Source organism: Oryx dammah, unplaced genomic scaffold, assembly GCF_014754425.2.
Source record: "Oryx dammah isolate SB20612 unplaced genomic scaffold, SCBI_Odam_1.1 HiC_scaffold_29, whole genome shotgun sequence".
Taxonomy (NCBI): Eukaryota; Metazoa; Chordata; class Mammalia; order Artiodactyla; family Bovidae; genus Oryx; species Oryx dammah.
The window spans coordinates 5,929,658-5,946,966 of record NW_024070213.1 but is presented as its reverse complement, the minus strand read 5'-3'; the positions used below and the strand labels follow the sequence as shown (position 1 = coordinate 5,946,966).

General features: G+C 61.5%; 1 protein-coding gene across 1 annotated transcript in view; it reads right to left on the bottom strand.

The window, feature by feature from the left end:
* Positions 1 to 17,309, bottom strand: part of SCUBE1 (signal peptide, CUB domain and EGF like domain containing 1) — a 133,628-nt gene that overhangs the window by 38,705 nt on the left and 77,614 nt on the right. Inside the window, exons 7-9 of the mRNA XM_040233360.1 lie at positions 14,527 to 14,643; positions 11,786 to 11,875; positions 438 to 554 (exon numbers count right to left, since the gene is read on the bottom strand). Of these exons, the coding sequence (XP_040089294.1) occupies positions 438 to 554; positions 11,786 to 11,875; positions 14,527 to 14,643 (324 nt within the window). The remainder of the gene's footprint in view (positions 1 to 437; positions 555 to 11,785; positions 11,876 to 14,526; positions 14,644 to 17,309) is intronic.

Genomic DNA, 17,309 nt, shown 5'->3' with positions numbered 1-17,309 from the left:
GTTGAGACCCCCACCCCCGACCTTCCCTCCTCCAGGGAGGGGGGTGCACAGTGTCCTTTTTTTGTCTAGCGTCGACAAGAAGACCGTCCTGTCCTGGTCTGAGCCCTGTGGCCCGCCTCCCCGCAGCTCTGCAAGACTCGCACGGCTAAGGTGAGTGGCCGCTTGGCTCCCGGGAGGCCACAAGGAAATTCTGCTGGCCCAGGAAGCCCCAAGTAAAGGGACCCCGCTTGTTCAACTGGGGTGCAGCCACGTTCTTTGACATCAGAGCCCCACTTAAACCTGTTGATATTCAGTGGAACCAGGAGCCCCTGAGCCCCACAGCGGAGCGCTGGGCCCGACTCCCTCTTCTCAGCCTCTCTGACCTTCACCGCTGCAGCCGTAGGCACCTACGCCGCCTGCCCCGCCCTGGGCCAGCGAGGGGGCCGGCCTGTGCTCACCTTTGCATGTCTTCCCATCCGGCTGCAGCGTGAACCCCACCGGGCAGCTGCAGCGCACACCGGTGGCTGTGTCCTTACACGTCCGGTCGCAGCCGCCATTGTTCACTGCACACGTCTCTGAGGAGAGAGACAGGAAGACAGGGTCTCAGTCTCCTGGGACAGAAGCCCCCTGCCTTTCCCCACCCGTGGGTGGGGAGGTCTCCTGAGACCAGAGACCTGAGTTTGAATTCTAGCCGTGGGGGCCTCTCTGAACCTCAGGCTACCCATCTGTCAAATGGGAGAATGACACTACCCCCGCCTGAGATGACGGCGGATGGGCAAGCTTTGCAAACTGCAGGAGGCTGAGCTCACAGGGTCAATACCACTAGCGGGGGCCAGTGCTGCGATGGGTCTGGCTGGGAGTTAACCGCCCAGGGAGAGACTCCTAAAAACCCTTGCCTTGCCTGGATTCAGACTCCAAATGCAGACTGGCGGTTACTGGGGTTCCCAAGCTCATCTCAGCCGTGGAGTGGTTTGGGCCCTGGCCGTGGAGATGTGAGGGGAGGTTCCCAGGGTCCACACACCATCCATCACCTTGATGAGGCTCTCAGTCCCACATCTGTTCTCACTGAGCGATAAGCCAGAGGTGTCTGGTTTTTGTCCACTTGAAGCTAGTCTAGTGATTTTTGTTTTTCTTTTGCAAATTCAAAGGGGCTGGAGTGGCTGGGGGCATCACGGAGGTCACTGAGCCCGTCGTGCGGTGAGAGTGAGCCTCCCCAGGCCCAGGGAAGGGGCTGGCAGGCCGGGGTCACCGGGGCACACGGAAGGGCCTAGTTGAAGTCTGGGTTTCTTCCTGGGCAGCTGGCGCCCTTTGGTCCTATGGGAACCGTGCCTGAGTGGGCGTCCCTCTCCTCTGTGCGGCTAGGAAGTGAGGTGCTGAGGGTATCCGCTCGTATAACCGGAAATCCCCTGCCTGCCTACCGTGGCTCCCCCCGGGGGGCCAGGCCCCAGTGGGCCTCTTCCCTGAAGCTTCTCCCAACTGGTTTATTCTATCTGTCCTTCCGTGGTGCCTGCATTCCTGCAAGTGGCCGTCGGCTCTCTCCAGGAGGAGTTTGGGGATGACTGAGTACAGGAGTCCTGCTGCTAATGCCTTTCCTGTGAACTTCACCTTTTGGGGGTGGGTGGAGCAGGGAGAGGAGGAAACCCAGCTCTCTCCCTGTGTGCGTGTGATTCTGCAGGGCGGCGACAGTGGGGGTCATCCTGAACACCCTGAACTCAGGGGCTGCGCCCTGCTGGGGGCCACCAGACCTACCTGCTCCTTGAGGCTAAAGGCTACACCATGAGAGAAGGAGCTGTGACGACTATTGAAAAGCAGGGCTCCTGGCTCTGACCCGCCCCAGCCTTTCGGCGGTGTCTCCACACAGCCCGGCCCCCAGCTGGCCGGGCGTGGCGTCCACCTCCTTGCTGTGGAGTGTGCTGCCCGCTGCCTTGGAGGCCTCCTGTCTGCTCACGGTTCAAGGCCAGTTCACAGGCTGTCTACACAAGGAGCCTCCCGAGGCCCAGATGCAGAAAGGAGGCCCTCGTCCCCCACCCCGCTTTGCTCACACAGGCTGACCTCAACGTTAGCAGGGGCCGAGCTCTGCACCGCATACACCTGCGTGGGCCCTCCCGTCTCCCCACCCACCTGCCTCCTGGGGCCAGTGGATGCGGGGCGGCCAGGGGGCGCCTCTGACTCTGTCATTCGCTGAGTGACCCAGGTAGTCCAGACCTTGGGGCTCCATCCCAGCACCCACGCCTGGCGGGGGACGGGAGCCCTCTGTCCCCAGGGCCAGGTGGGGGTCAAAGAAACCCCACCCTCAACAGCACTCAGCCCGGGGCCCAGCCTGCGGTAGCCGCTTAACAAATGTTAGTTTCCTCTCCTGAGGTTACAGAGGGAAAATCCCGCTTCCTGCTCTCAAACCCAGAGCCCAGGTACCCCCGCCCCCCAGTGCCTTCCTTGTCCTCAGAACCCCTCTCTGGAGAGAGCACGGAGAGCCTGTGTTCCGGGTGCAGGTGGCCAAGGCCCAGGCCCGGGAGAGGCAAGGGGAGCACCGGGAGCAGGGAGGGGGCGCAGCTGGGAGGCCTCACGCGGTGTCAGCGGGAGGACGCCTGGGCCGCTCCGCGGTGGTGGAGGTGGGACGCGCCGTGGGCACCGGGGGCTGCGACCCCGAGAAACAGACCCCTCAGTAGTCCCTCCCCTCCAGACCCCACTCGCGGCAGCCAGTGCCTTGGAGCTCACACGGTAACGCTAAGAGCCGGCATTCACTCCGGGCCTTCTCTGCCGGGCCCTGTGCAGGGCGGGGAGCAGTGAGCGAAGCGAGCGGCCAGCCATCGGTCTGCCCACGCGGGGACCTGCCCCTGCCCCGTTTCCGCCGTGCTCACCCAGTGTCCTGAGGTTCATGTACACTGTTGAGCGAGAGACATACGGACAAGCTGCCAGCAAGGCACAGCCAGTCCTTTGGGCGAGACGGTGGGGGCCGGGGACTGACAGGCTGGCCTGGGTGGGACTGAGATCATCCCGGGGGGTTTCCAAGCAGAGGCTACTGGGTGCTCCGAGGGGCCTCCTGGCCTGGGTCACCCTCAGGCCCCCTGTCTCCAAGCGCCTCAAAGGACAGCCTCACCTCTCTGAGCCCCAAGACCAGGGGCGACTCAGCCTGCTGCCAGGCCACCGCTGCCTCAGATGCAGAAACCAGAAGGCCCTGTCTTCCCCTGTGACTACAGGGTCACCCCAGCTGCAAAGGGCAAACGGCGGCAGCAGGCTCTCTGGCCCAGGGAGCGGCTCTGAGCCAGCAACACAGGCCGTCTCCTCTGGCTCTCACCCACCTCCCACTGGCTCCCAGGGGCCAGAAGGAGCTGGCATCTGAGGGCGCCTGCCCTGTGGTCACATCTCACCTGGGAGCGCACACTGCCAAGGGAGGCTGGAGGGTAGGTGCAGGGAGCAAAGCCAAACCCCAAACCCCAGAGCGCCGTCCCAGAGTCTCGAGACATCCCGTTGGACCCTTGAGCCCTCTGCTCTCTCCCTGCACTTGCCTCTCCAAGACAGCCACTGGGTCCTTCTAAAAGCCTCTCCTCTCCACCTGGAAGGGCCCCTCCCGGGGCACCGCCCCGTGCAGCTGGCATCGCACCGTCTCGTCCTCCAACCTCCACAGCCTCGCAGAGCCCCAGGAGCGGGGGTGCCTTTTGCAGGTGGAGGAACTGAGGCTCAGAAAAGTTGGATACCTTTTCTAGGAAGGATTAGGCACATGATTTGTGGGACCCAGGTGAAATAAAAATGAAAGGCCCTTGATCAAAAATCGTTAAGAATTTCAAGACAGCCGAGCACTCAGCCAACCGTGGGCCCTTCTGAGGGCAGGGCCCGGGGGCCAGTGGCCCCAGTGCCTGGCCTCCTCGCTGAGAGAGTGGGGAGAACTCTCACCCCACAGAGTTGGGTTGGCCACTGGGCCAGGGGGAGGCTGAGCCTGGGGTCGGGGACTGAAGCGGGAAGGGACTTGGGGGTGAACAACTCTCTCCAGCAGGCAGGAAAACCCAGAAGGGTTAAAAGGGCAGTGTTTAGTCTTTCCCTCGGGAGCCCTGCTTCAAGCCAAGCCCTGTGACAAGCCCAGGACACAGAGCGGGCAGACACTGGGCAGCCAAGGCGGCCGCTCGGCTGGACCTGCCACGCAGCCCGGGCAGGGTCTGACGCGAATGGACGGCGGTATGGCCCCTCGAGTTGGCGCTGCCTGAGCGCACCACCCTAGGTCTGGGGCCAAGTCCAGCCTGAAGGACGGTCTTAGCCACAGAGTAGTGGCTGAAACAGGAGCTGTATGGGGGCAGAAAACACCACTCCTGACGCTGGTCCTGTGGGCTTGGGCAAGTCCCTTGACACCCGGAGAGGCTCTGAGCAAGTGAGCCAGGTTTGGCCTGGTGACCTACAGAGACGCTGCCAGCTCCGGGACTGCCCTGCCCCTTGAAGGCCTCACCCAGGTGGCGGGAGCAGCCCAAAGCCCCCACTGAGATGTGTCCAGCCTGTCGGGGCTGGCCCACCTGCCTTTCTGCCCCCGGGGTCCCCTGGAGCCCGCCGTGGACTCCCTGCCCCCGAACTCTCTCCCTCAGTTGATTCCTGAGCCCTCTGTGGCTCCAAACACTTTGGGGTAAAAGCCACGCTCCCGGGCAAGGCCCTGACATGGCTGCTCGTCTCCCTTGCTGCCCAGTCACTCTGTGTGCCGGCCTCCCGACCCCCCGGTCACCCTGCAGCCCGTCGTGAGCACTGGGGTCCCTCGCCAAGCGCCACAGTGAGGCTGACCTTCCTCACAGGGCCCCCTAGGCCAGGGTGCTGGGTGCAGCCACCCCAGAGTGCCCGGGCCTCTGCGGGGAGCTGGGCCCTGGGGCATAGGCTGGTGTGATGGTGACAGCCGAGTGTGGGAATCTTTGGGGAAGCGGGGTCAGGGCAGCTAGGAAGCAAGCGACGGTGGAGGCCAGGACTGCAGGCCCCCATGGGGCGGCTCGCCGTAGGGGAGGTTTCTGTTAGTAGGACTGTCTCCCCGGAGGCACCAGGCAGGTTTGTGATTCCAGGGGCAACTCCCTTCCCACGGGCCTGCCCGGAGGGTGGGGGTTTCTCACCATGGCTCAGAGGGCAGAATCTCCTGGACTCAAGGATGGCACCCTGTGGTCTGTGGCAGCCCGTGCGGGGGCACTGAGGGCTGGGGAGGGCTGGCCATGAGTGGGGTGGGCAGACCTGAGGAGGTGTCTTCGTCTGGTTTGCGGGATCTCGAAAGGCCCAGAAGGACACTGAGGTTTTGTGCTAAAGTGGGCAGCAGGGCTCACCGTGGCAGCAAGCCCCTCCCCAGCCTGTGGTTCCTGCCTCAGGCACGGGGGCCCTGCATGCAGCCTCTCACTCGAGGCCCACCCTCAGGAGGGAGGGCTCAGGGGCATATACCAGCTGTACAGAAGGTGCGGGGGGCTTGGCGAGTGGAAGCAGCCCCAGGAAGGTCACAGGCTGGTGACCGTCCCTTGGAGCCCTGCTGCCCCTCCAGCCAGACTTGGTCCCCAGCGTGCCAGGGGCCCAGGCGCCAGGCCCTCTGGTTCTGCCCGGCTCGCGGGGGAGCCGTGGGCTGGTCCCAGTCTCAGCTTCCCTGCCCGGGGCCAGCAGCGCCCTTGCTGCCTCTTCTGACCAGCCCTGTTGGGCACCCTGCTATCCCTCTCGTTTGACCTCTCGATGTAGCTAAGTCATCACGTCCTACCTCCTTCCACTAGCCCTGGTGTGTGTGTACGCATGAGTGTGTGAGCGAGACTGTGGACGTGCGTGTGACTAAGCTGAGGGCAGGAGCTCAGAGCCTCACCTGGGACCCCCTCTGACCAGTGGCCGGCTACACTGGGCAACAGCTCAAGGACAGGGGTGAACACAGGTTCAGGGCCCAGAGCTCAGCCCTGGCTGGAGGAGGATGCCTGCCTGGCCCTCAGGTCCCACCCTCCATATCCCTCCAGCTGCACCCCACTCCCTGCTGAGCCTGACCTGGGGACCTGCCTTGTGTCACCCACCCCCTCACCTCGGGTCTACCTGAGCCCCTTCCCACAGCCAGGCTCATCCAGGCTCCAGGTCCCGACCTTTCTCTCCGGGCCAGACACCTGCCTGCATGAAAGAGTGGGCAGTGAGGTCCTGCTCCTCCCTGGGCACCTCCTCCAGGAAGCTTTCATCCCTGCTCCGAGCCAACTAGCTTCCCCAGGGCTCCGGCTCTGATCAAAGCCCTGAGCAGTAGTGTCCCCAGAGGCTATCAGACCTGTGCCCCATCGGAGGCTCCCTCCAAGACTTGTGACAAAACAGGTGCTGGTGGAAGAGGGGCAAGCTGTGGGGACTGGGGTGGCGGGGAAGGTCCAGTGAGGTCTGGACAAGCCTCTGCCTGATAGAGCGCACAGGATGGCCCTGGGTGCAGAGTGGCAGATAGCACAGCCCGCGGATGCAGGAAGCCTGGGACAGGCTGCACGTGCAGGGCCCGAGGGGCACGTGGAGGTGAGAGAATGTGTGGATCTGGGATTCGGTGGGCGCAGGGAGTCTGGGGCGCAGGTTACTGAAAGGACCCAGGGACCCTAGAGATGGTGGCTGCAGAAAAGAGGTGGCAGGCGGGTGACCCGAGGGGACAGAGGAGCTGGGAGGCTGGGGAGAAGGCGTCAAGAGATGTGACCTCTCAGGGAGGTCACGTGTGTAGTTACAGCAGGCTGGGGACAGCACAGGGTTCGGTCTGTGCCCCCATGCCAGCCGCTGTTCCCACCATCATTGCACCCTGCCTGGGCTGCCTGTGGCCTTCCGGGTCTCCAGCCCTCTGTCCCCTCCTGGGGCTCTGTCAACAGCCCCCCTTACTGATTGCTGCCCTGTGTGCGTGCCGGACTCCGGCACAAATGGCCTGGCCCGGCCCATCCTTGGGGTCCCCTGAGCCCAGCTGGGGAACATCCAGCCCCGTCAGTGGAAGGGGAACCTGGGTGCCCTGCCCAGAGGCGCAGAGGGGCAGGGAGATGGGCGGCTGCCAGCTGTGGGGGTACAGGGGAGGTACCTTTCTGTGCCTCAGTTTTCTCACCAGTAAAATGGGAATTACTTTAGTGCCAACTCTCAAGGTGCCCGGGAGGCGAGGCTGTGGACAGGGCAGGACCCCGAGGAAGTCGGGGCTAAAGGTCAGCTATGCTGTGGTCCCTGGGCCTCAAACACGGGCGCTTCTGCTTTCCGGGGCTCACAGGGGCCCTTCAGAGGGCAGGCTGTAAATGTGCCTTCAGGAGGGGCAAGTCTACCCAGCTGGTTGCTGGGCCTACACACCTGAGCTTTATCTCAAGCCTCCGGCCTGCTCTGCTCCCGAATGAGGGCCCTGGACCAGGGAGAGTCCACGGGCCTGGACCCTTGGCCCAGACTACTGCTCACCGAGCACGTGGCCCGGGTTAGGTCTCCTCCCCACCCAGGGCTTGACTTCTTCATCTGCAGAGTGGGGACAGCTGCCTCGCAGGGCTATGGGGGGACTTCCAGGGGCTGACCAGGAAGCAGAGGGCATGGGCTGAAGTGTGCCAACCGCCCTGGTTGGGGGCCGGGGGTGCTCACTGCTGGGGAGACTGCAGGGGCCGCCGGAAGCCCCCCTGAAGGGGGTGCGGGGGCAGGGCTTGGGGCCCCATCCGTGGCTCCCACGCTTCCAGCCCCTGCACTGTGCGGGGAGACTGGGGGTCCCGGGGTAAATTCAGGGATAGCACAGCAGTAGGCTCTGCATCAGTGGAGGTCCCAGCTGACCGATGAGCTGGAAGGGTCTGCCCAGCCCCAGTTCGGAGCATCCCTGGTCAGTAGAACCGCAGCCCCTAAAAGGGCCGTATCTTAGTCCCCCATAACCCCACATGGCAGAAAGACTTTGCAGGTGTGACTGAATGAGGAGCTTGAGATGGGAGGTTGCCCCGGATTATCTGGGCGGGCCCCAGTGTGGTCACAAGGGTCCTTAGGGGTGGAAGCAGGAGGCTAGAGAGGCGTGGAGATGCAAGCAGGCTCAGAGGGGTGCGGGGCTGCGGGCTCTGCAGACGGAGGAAGTGGCCCCCACGAAGGAACGCGGGTGGCCTCTGGAAGCCAGAAAAGGCAAGGACATGGATCCGTTCCTAGAACGTCCAGAGGGAAAGCGGCCCTTGCTGACCCACAGGAGACAATGCTTTGGTGTTCCCTGAAGCCACTAAGACTGTGGCAACTTCTGAACAGCACCAACGGAAACCAACCCGGCGTCTGCTCCAGGCACACTTGTGGGAAAGGCACTGACTCAAGCCCTGGAGCTGACAAGTCTGACTCCCAGGGTCCTGTGAGTCTAGCGGTAAGCAGGGTCCCAGCAGCCTATGGTAAACTGAGCTGGAACTCAGACGTTTCTCACAAGTTAGTCGGCCAGATAACAGAAATTTATCCCCCCAACCCTCAAATTCAAACATTTTAATGGATTTAAATGGGAATCTAAAATTGGTTACATCCTTGAGGCCTCTTTCAACCTAACTCTGCCTGTGCTTAGCCTGGGCTCAGGGACTGGCGGTAGCCGTCAAAAGCAACTGTTGGGGATGCCTGAGGCCCCAAGGGTGGAGCAGAGCCACGTGGCTCTGAGGGGCCCCAGCCCGCTGACCTTCCGGGGAGCCCCTGAGGACCGCAGCCAGTCCTGGGACGAGAGAGAGGTGCTGCTGCATCCCAGCTCGTGGGTTCAGGTTTCAAAACTCGGGAACCCTGTGCCCCAAGACGCCAGCCCCTGGGGAAGCAAGGAGCAGCAGGTTCCCAGAGGGGAACCGAGAGGCTGAAACGGGGGAAAGGGCCGGGGTTTCAGCTCAGACGTTTTGTGTCCTCTCAGGTTTTGCTTCTGTCCTGGCATTCTCAGCTCTCGGCGTTCAGAGGTGAGACTGCCTAGTTCAACAACTCGCAGATGACTGAGGGACTTGTGACCTCTGCAGTCTGGGCACAAAATATGTCTGAAATAACTCTGAGTCAAAGAGCCTACATTCGCGTACAAAACCTGAATGGTCCATCTCCACCTGGGAAGGCGAATCAGGGCGGGCCACTTGCAGTGAGGAGGTGGGCACTTACCCTCTCTGAGACACGGAAGGGGCTTCACCCTGGGCCTACTGCTGACGTGTGGTCACCACTGAGGGTGGCGAGGCTGGGGCTGTGCCACGGAGCCCCTCGGGGCTGCCAGGAGCAGCCCTGCGCCCACTCGCTTCTGGAGGGGCAAGGGAGCCCCCTCTCCCAGTCCTGTCTGACCCACCCTAAAAACTCCAGCCACACAGGCAATAATCACACCTCAGGGCTGGAAGACACCTGCCAGGCCACCAGGAGACTGCAGCACACGTGCCCGGCTCTAAGGGAGCCGGGTACCACGACTGCAGTGGGCCCTGCTCACAGCAGACCACGCGGGGGCATTCTGGCCCCGTCTTCTCTCACAACAGCCCCTTGTCTCTGCCCTCCTATGGGGCCACGCTGGCCAGTGCAGCCGTCAAGAGCGGCCAAGGGTCTGCCCTTGCCATGGAACTCCTCCAAGTCTCATCGGCTCTTGAACAAGAGAGCCGGCTCCTCCCCTGCCTCCTCCACACGCCTCCCCACACCAGGACCTAAAACGGGGCTCGAGTGGGACCACCGGCTGCAGGCTCCATGCTCCACGCCGGGGCCGGGCTCTGCACCTCGCGCCCCAGGTGTGCTGGGACCAGCAGGGCAGGGTGGGGACGGTCACCGCCCTCACTTTAGGCCATTCCTTTCCTCTATTCAGCCAGCCTGGGAGCAGCCAGGCCCCAGTGGGCTCTACGAGGTGGGCTTGCAGGCCGACAGGCTCCTCGGTCTGTACCACCCCAGGCTGCCCTCCGAGGGGACCCGTGGAAAGAACCGTGAGCTCTGGAGGAAGCATGTGCTTGAGACGGTGCCCTTCCCGGGCGCTTCTGAGGATAATTCCCTAGTTCTGGGCGTGCAGTCTTGGCTGTGGGCCCTTATCCCCCTGTGGCAGAGGGGCGGGGTGGGGGATGGTCTCCTGTCTGGGGGGCTGGACAGGTTCTAAGGGCGTGGGGGTGGGGAGCTTCTACCACCAGGCGGCGTGCAGGTGCAGCCAATCAGCACACTTCTTGCCCCACGGCCACCCCCGGTGCCTGGCGAGAGGTTCCCTGACCTGTGCCCCAGGCCTGGGTGCCTGTGTCCTCAGGGGTCCCTCCTCCTCACCTCCCAGCCCCACCCTGGAACCGGGCTCTGGGCCACTCTACCAACTCTCACCAGACAAGAACATGGATGGGGGTCTTTTCTCCATCCACTTGCCTGATGCTGACTCAGCTCAGCCTTCTTCTGCCACCATCCTCCTGCTGGGAAGGGGGGCCTGGCACCTGGAAGCCCAGCTCCTGGGCGCTCTGGCCTTGGGCAGCAGTGTCTCCCATCCTGCAAGTGAGGCCTCGGGGCGTGGGCCCTCTTGGGCCTCTGAGCACCAGCAGCTCGCAGGTTCCTGCCACCTCCTCTTTTCTGAGCACCAATCACCTCGTCATTTCCATAGTGCTGACTTCCCGCTTCGCACAGGTGGGAGTGGACAGGCCTGGCTGCTGGAGCCTCTAAGCCCACCCCTTCCAGCTCATCCCAGGCCACCCAGATGGCCCAGGTCAACGAGACAGCCCTGCACAGAGAACCTGCAGAGAGCAGGCTTCTAGCCCAAGCCTCAGTTTCCTCCTCTGAGACTTGGGCAGTGTACCGCCTGACTCCACAGTTCCCAGGGCTGCTGTGACCTACAAGGAGGTCTTGACCACTCCAGGCAACCTGACAGCTGTGTTCCTAGTGCCACTCGGAGGCCAGCAGCCCCAGAAGCGGGGCACCAATGGGCCACAGGGATGAATGAACGAGGAGACAGATGGCTCTTTTGGTCTACAGACTGAGCTCAGCTGAAGACCTGTTATTTTCTCCTTTTTCTTCCCCTGCCCAGCATCAGCTGCCCTGAGTGGCCCCAGGTATTTCTGAGCAAGACTCCTTACAGTCTGGATGCATGGGGCGTGGGGGGGGACATTGCTTGGAGTGCAGCTGACCTCACAGAGACCGCCCCCCCCAAGGCAAGTGGGAGCCCAAGGGGAACAGGGAAAAGTGGGCTGAGACTGCCAGCCCAGTGGGCTTGGGCTGCGGTCATTCACGGGTCTGGGGAGCCTTGGGGCCAGAAGGGGGTTCTAGGTGACCCTAACTGGTCCTCCCCTCTCTGGGCACCAGGTTTCCCAACTGCAAAGCCAGCAGGGTGGACTGGACATGCCCTCCAGAGCCCGCCACCCTGGACCTAGATGTGGCTTCTCCCCTGGACGTGGCTTCTCCCCCCGGACGTGGCTCCTCCCGGCGAGGAGATGAATAAGGAGCCCTTGTCCGAGCTGTCTGAGCCCCTGTTCTACACTCACACCCCTCTGCTCCTGCTGCTTTGCCGATGCTGGGATCCTAACTGCAAACGCGGGCGTTCCTGCGAGGAGAGGGGTTCATGGCACACGTCTCCTTACACGCAGGGGCCCCTAGACACTGGCTCTGGGTTCTTGGCGACAAACACACAGAGAAATACACGTGTTCGATGAAGGGTAAAAACTTTAAAAAGGGAAAAGTGAGTTCACATCTGAAGCAGAGCCCCCCACGCTCACACGTGGCACGCGCGACCACACACGCATGGGCACACTGGCGACCACACACGCATGGGCACACTGCACAGACAGCCCCCACACACGCACACTCACAGTCCACGCGCCAGTATAACACTCACGGCCTGACGTACGAGCACACACACAGACGCCCCACACGCTGGCACATCCCACACACATACACGCACACGCACACGCACACAGGTGCAAGTACAACAAAGGAAGTGGAAGAAAAGTGTTACCCATGAGGAGCCGCCGTTTCACCCGCTTGTCCACATCAGCTACTGACGTGGCACTGAACTGAGAGCGCTCAATTGCAGCCTCATCCTTTTCTAAAACACAAGTAAGGGACAAACATGGAGCCGGTGGTTAATGAGAGCCCACTTCCCGCCTCTCGGCGTGGCGCACACAAAGCAACACAGCATGAGGGCGGCGCGGCGTCCTCGCCGAGGGGCTAATCCCAGGAACCTCCAGGTGGCGAGCTCGGGGCAGGGCCGGGGTGCGGGCAGAGGAGGGGTGACCACAGCAGGACATGATGGGCCTCAGGGCCCATCTGCAAGCGACACGCACACAGGAGGCGGCTGGGCTCAGAGCGGACAGGCCCCACGTGCGGAGGGCCGGCGAGGCGGACAGCAACCGCCCGAGCGTGCGAGGACGCAGGCAGGCACAGACGCTCAGCTCGGGCTGGAGACGCAGGCTCGGGACGAGGGAGAGGACAAGGGGAAAGCGCCGTGAGGTCCGGTGATGGACGCGCCTGGGTGGCAGTCACCCTGTCTCATCAGAGGCATGAACGTGGGTCAAACACTCATGCAAGACTGAGAACGAAACGCACAGGGGGACAGACACACGGACACACTCAACAATGGCCCAACCGCACAGACACAGAGAAACCGGGGGTCTGTTTGGGCAGCGCTGGTTGCCTGCTTGTCAATGGAGGACTGGAGCGAGACAGTGGAGTGCTCAACGAGGGGCTGCAAGGTGGGGGCCGGTGGGGAGTGGCCATTTAGGAGTGTGCAGAGGGAGACGGCTGGGTGCCCAGAGCTGCCAGATGCTTCCCGGAGAGAGGCTCGCGAGGTTTTAGAGGGCTTGCACGGGGCCCCCGAGGAGCAAGGAGCAAAGGCAGGTGAAAAGTTCTCTGGGCCAGGGAGCCAGGGCCCCGGAGCTGGGCCTGGAAAAGGACTTCTAAGGAGAGGGGTGGGGCAGGGGAGGGTGAGGGAGTTACGGCAGAGAGGAGATCCAAGCAGGGACTTACACATGCAGCAGACATTAAAAGATTAAAAAATAAATAAATAAAAATAAGAGAGGATGAGCCAGGTGGACGAAGACAAGGTGTTAGACGAGGCTGGGGAGCGTCTGGCCGGCAGCGGTCTGCGCTGGTCCGGGGCTGGCAGAGGTGGCTCCGTTGCAGGCGCGGCCGCTGCGGGAGACCCCAGCAGACAAGACAGGAAGTGGGGCCGGCAGCCCAGGAGAGCCCCCGGGGCACAGTGGAGACAGGGAGAGAGGCGGGAGGGGAGGTTCTAGATGGGATCAGGCTGCAATAGAGACACTGGTCTGAGATCGGGTTTGGCTTTGAGTTTTTTGTTTTGTTTTGTTTTGCTTGTTTTCTTTTGGTTGTTTGGTTTGATTTGGCTTTTGGCTCTGAAAATAATTCATGAAGGTCAGTTATCAGACAAGACAGGCAATCAGGGACCATCACCAGAAAAGCAGGAGGAATGAGATTAAAATGAAACCAAAAACGGCTGTCTGAGAGGAGAGACCACACAGAGGAAGGGAGAACCACGCAGGCAGCAGCACCTGGGTCGAGAGCCGGGGCTGGGGACCTCCGATGCCCCTCCGCAAGACTCCCCAGGGTACAGGGAGCAGTCACAGGGCACTACAGGCCGCAACAGCAAACCCCGGGCTTCGTGGCCTTGCTGGCTCGCCAACACTTTCCTGTTACTCGAAAATCCCTCAAGAAATACCTTTTGAGCTGACAATTAAAAAAGGGACTTTTTTTTTTTTCCAATGAATACAGTAACTGACTTGTAGCAGGTTTCCTAAGTTTGCCAATGTTGAAGAGAAAGAAGAGGATGAACTCTGGGCACCAACTTTGAATTTCCTCTTTTTCTCAGTTTAAAAGAAAAAAATTGGCTGTTCTTTTTTGAGTGAGGAAAGAACTTACTGGCGATTATAACTCGAGATGATCACAAATACTCAGGCTTCCCCTTGGAGATGAGGACCAGGAGGAAGGAGGGTGACAGAGTGAAACTGATCCTCCTGTTAACAGGCGGGGTGTTGGGAGGGGGCGCCTGAGAAGAACGGACTTTGGGGGCGGTGGGTGGGTGGGTAGGTGGGGAGGACCAGGCCTGGTGAGAGGCCCCGTAGCTCAGGAGCAGAGAGCAGCTAAAAGTCACCCAGACCCAACCGAGGATTCACACCGGCCCTCTCCCCAGGTGTTCCAGACAGACAAGACTGAAAGCAGGTTCTGAGAAAACCTCTTGGTTTTCCAGATGCTGTGGAGGCAGGCTTGCACCACGCCGGGGTAGGTGGGGGCTGTTACGAGGGAAAGGAGTCTCCAGCATGTCTCCCAGTAGGGGAGGACACCCCCGTGCTTCCGGAACGAAGCTGCCCTCCAAGGCGCACACACACTTCCTCCTCCCGCTGGCCACCTGCCTGGGGCCACCCCTGTCCCCCCACACTGAGGAAGAGGACCCTCAGAAAACCAGCAGCGACACAGAGCAGAGGCGCCTGGTTCTGGGGGCTGGACGACCCTGCTGAGTGTCTGCAGAAACTTCCCCCTGGGGACACCCGAAGTCAGCCCCACGGGCCCCAGGGGGCATTCCTTGTCTTGTTTCCCGAGCTTCCTCCTTAGAAACCAGGGTGCCGCGGGGCGTGGCCGCTGTTGGGCCACACGGGGGGGTGGGTGGGTGGGTGGGTGGGGGGAGCACCCCGCGGGGGGCCTGGCGGCACAAGGTGTGAGCGCTTGGCGGGGGTGCCTACTCACCAATGCAGGTCCGGCCGTCCGAGTGGAGGGCGTACTTCTGGTGGCAGCCGCACGTGGGGCCCGTGTCCGTGTCCTCACAGCTGTGCTGGCAGCCTCCGTTTCCATAGTTACAGGTTACTAGTGAGGCCCCGAGTGCACGTACGTGTGTATAAACAGAACAAAAACGATTAGTTTATTACTGTTGGCCGTTTCTTTCGAGGGGTTGGGGAGGGGCGTGAGGGCTCAAGATGATGAGTCAGAGGCACAAACTTCCCTGGACATCAGCCCCTCTGGGCGGGTGGACGGAACCACTCATTCCCTAGAGGGGCCCTGGGGAGGGACAGAGAAAGGACTCTGGGTCATCTGGACTTCGGACAGGGCGCACAGCGGATGCACTCAGACGGCGCTCGTTGAAAGAAAGGGATTAAGCTGGACAATTTTATCCTTCCTAGGTTGCAAAGGGCACTTAAGACAGCCGGTCTGGATGGGCCAAATGTCTGTTAACACGGGCTGGACATGAAGCAGTTGGGGGTGGGGGGTGGCGGGCCCCTGTGAGGGGCGCTCATTTCTTCAGCTCTTGAAGACCTCTCTTTCCTCAACTGTGCCTCAGGGCATGTGGAAGGATGTCCCCATGGTTGCCTCTTCTCACCAAGTCCCAGCAGCCCTCTCAATCTCTATCCATCCTGAGCCCTAATCCTCCCAAGGAAATGTCCGAACATACAGAAACATATGTGCGTTAAGGTTATCTCAGATGCAGTTTCGAAAAGGACCTTTTATTTTAACATGTCACATAGCGTGCAATGTCTGTGGCCTGCGGGAGCTGGTGCCCTTCAGCTCAGAATCTTAAAATGTTTCAGAGCATCAGTACCTGGGGTGCTGAAAAGGGGGCTGAACAAGCAGGGGCCAGTCTGAAGTAGGGAAAATGAGCAGTTCATCTGCTGTAGAGAAAACTTGACTGTTCTCTCCTTCTAGGGTGAGGGATATGGCTCAAGGAGACCCAGGATCTCCACGGGAGGGCGTCTTGCTGCCCCTGATTTAACGCTGAAGATGGCAGGGTGCCTGCCACCTGTAAGCAAATGGTCCTCTGGGGCCTCGAGGACACGGTGTCTTCCTGGGGACCTTAACTGTTTGTCCAGCATTGGACCTACACTCTGAATTTATTTGAAAACTTTAATAATGATCAAGTATGCAGAAATAAATTTCAGACCAACCACGGTCAGAGGGGCAGAAAATTCCAAATGGGCAGAGCCTGAACGACGTTCTGCCAGGTGAACACAGCAGCAGGGCTGGGGCCAGAAGGTGGCAGCTCCCCGTGAAGGACTCCAGCGTTTCAGGACTGAGTTCCGCGGCTGCCTCTGCCAGAGAGCAGCACAGAGGCCCCGGGGCTTCCAGCCTGAGAGACGCCGGCCCTGACAATCTGGACACGGCCAGTCTCCCTGCTGGGTGAGGACAACGCGAGGAGAATGAGTCCTGCTCAGCGTCCCGGACACTGACCCTAGTGACCCGAGGCCCTGGTGGGCTGCCTCTTTCACAGGGAACTTCACGACCCTCCAAGGGAGGCACCCAACTTCTGGGGTGACACTGCAAGGACACGCAGATTGCTTCGGGAAACAGCTGGGGCTTTGTCCCCAAGCCCTCTGGCCCCGCCACATGGGAGCATCTCTCCTCCTGGCATTCCCCGCTGCCAGCAGCCTGGACTCGGGGCCTCTCGTGTCTCTGCAGTGGAGGAGCCTGGGGGAAGCCAAGGCCCCAGGGGCTGCTGCTTAACACGGATCTTGGGTGAGGGCAGAGCCCCACCTTGGGCTGGACGTCGCATGCCTTTTCAGACTGAGGCAAGCCCGGTCAGGGTGGGCAGGGGTGGGCCGGCAAGGAGACAGTTCTTCTGAGCTCTGGGTTCCAGGAGATGGCCTGCACCCTGCCAGTGACTCTGCAGAGGATGCAGGTCTGTCTGAGGCCGCTCTGGGGCCTCTTTCTCTCGCTCCCTCTGCATGGTAGGCCTACGTGACTCACAGACCACACAGGCAGAGCTGTGCGCACCCAGAGAGCAGCCAGCTGGTTCGTGGAAGTAAACACTGGAGCCCTGAGCGCCGGGCACGCCAGAAGAGGATGGAGAACACCTCTGCTGGCTCTGGAGGGAGGAGAGTTTGGGCAGGCTAGGCCAGGCCTCAGCCCCCACCCCAACTCCAGATCTAGAATTTCCGTGGCCTCAGGTGACCTCAAGGGCGAGCGGGACGTCTCAGAGATAACTTTACGCTAATCCTGCCACATTAACCCCACAGAAAACACCACAGCTGGCTGGGGGGACGGCCAGGGTGCAGTCCCCTGAAGGGGGGCTGCAGGGTGGTCACCCACTCCTTGGCTCTGGGAGGGGACCGGGCTCTCCCCACACCTGGGCAGCACCTGGGCATCGAACAGAGTGGGCAGGGCTGCCATTTGCTTCAGCTGAAGTTCAGGGCTTAAGCTGAGCTCTTCTCAGTCGTGCACGGAGCCTCCTTGTCCCTGACCTCCACCTCCCAGACCAGGTTCGCCCCTCAGGAGATGTTCTCTGAGCAAACCATCCCCTTGTAACACTCGCCCCACACAGAACCGGAGGACTAGGTGGCCAGGCAGTTGGTCCCAGCTGCTTCCTGTGGCCCACAGCTCTCTCCTCGGCACTGAGCTCAGGGCTCGGCCAGGGCGGGCGTCAGCCAGTCTTGCTGACCAAAGGAGTGTGCTTCCCTCATGGCCAGGCCTGCCGTACGAGCCTGCCCATGCCACATACGCTGGTCTTTGGCCTTTGTCCCGAGGGGGCTCAGAGTACCTGC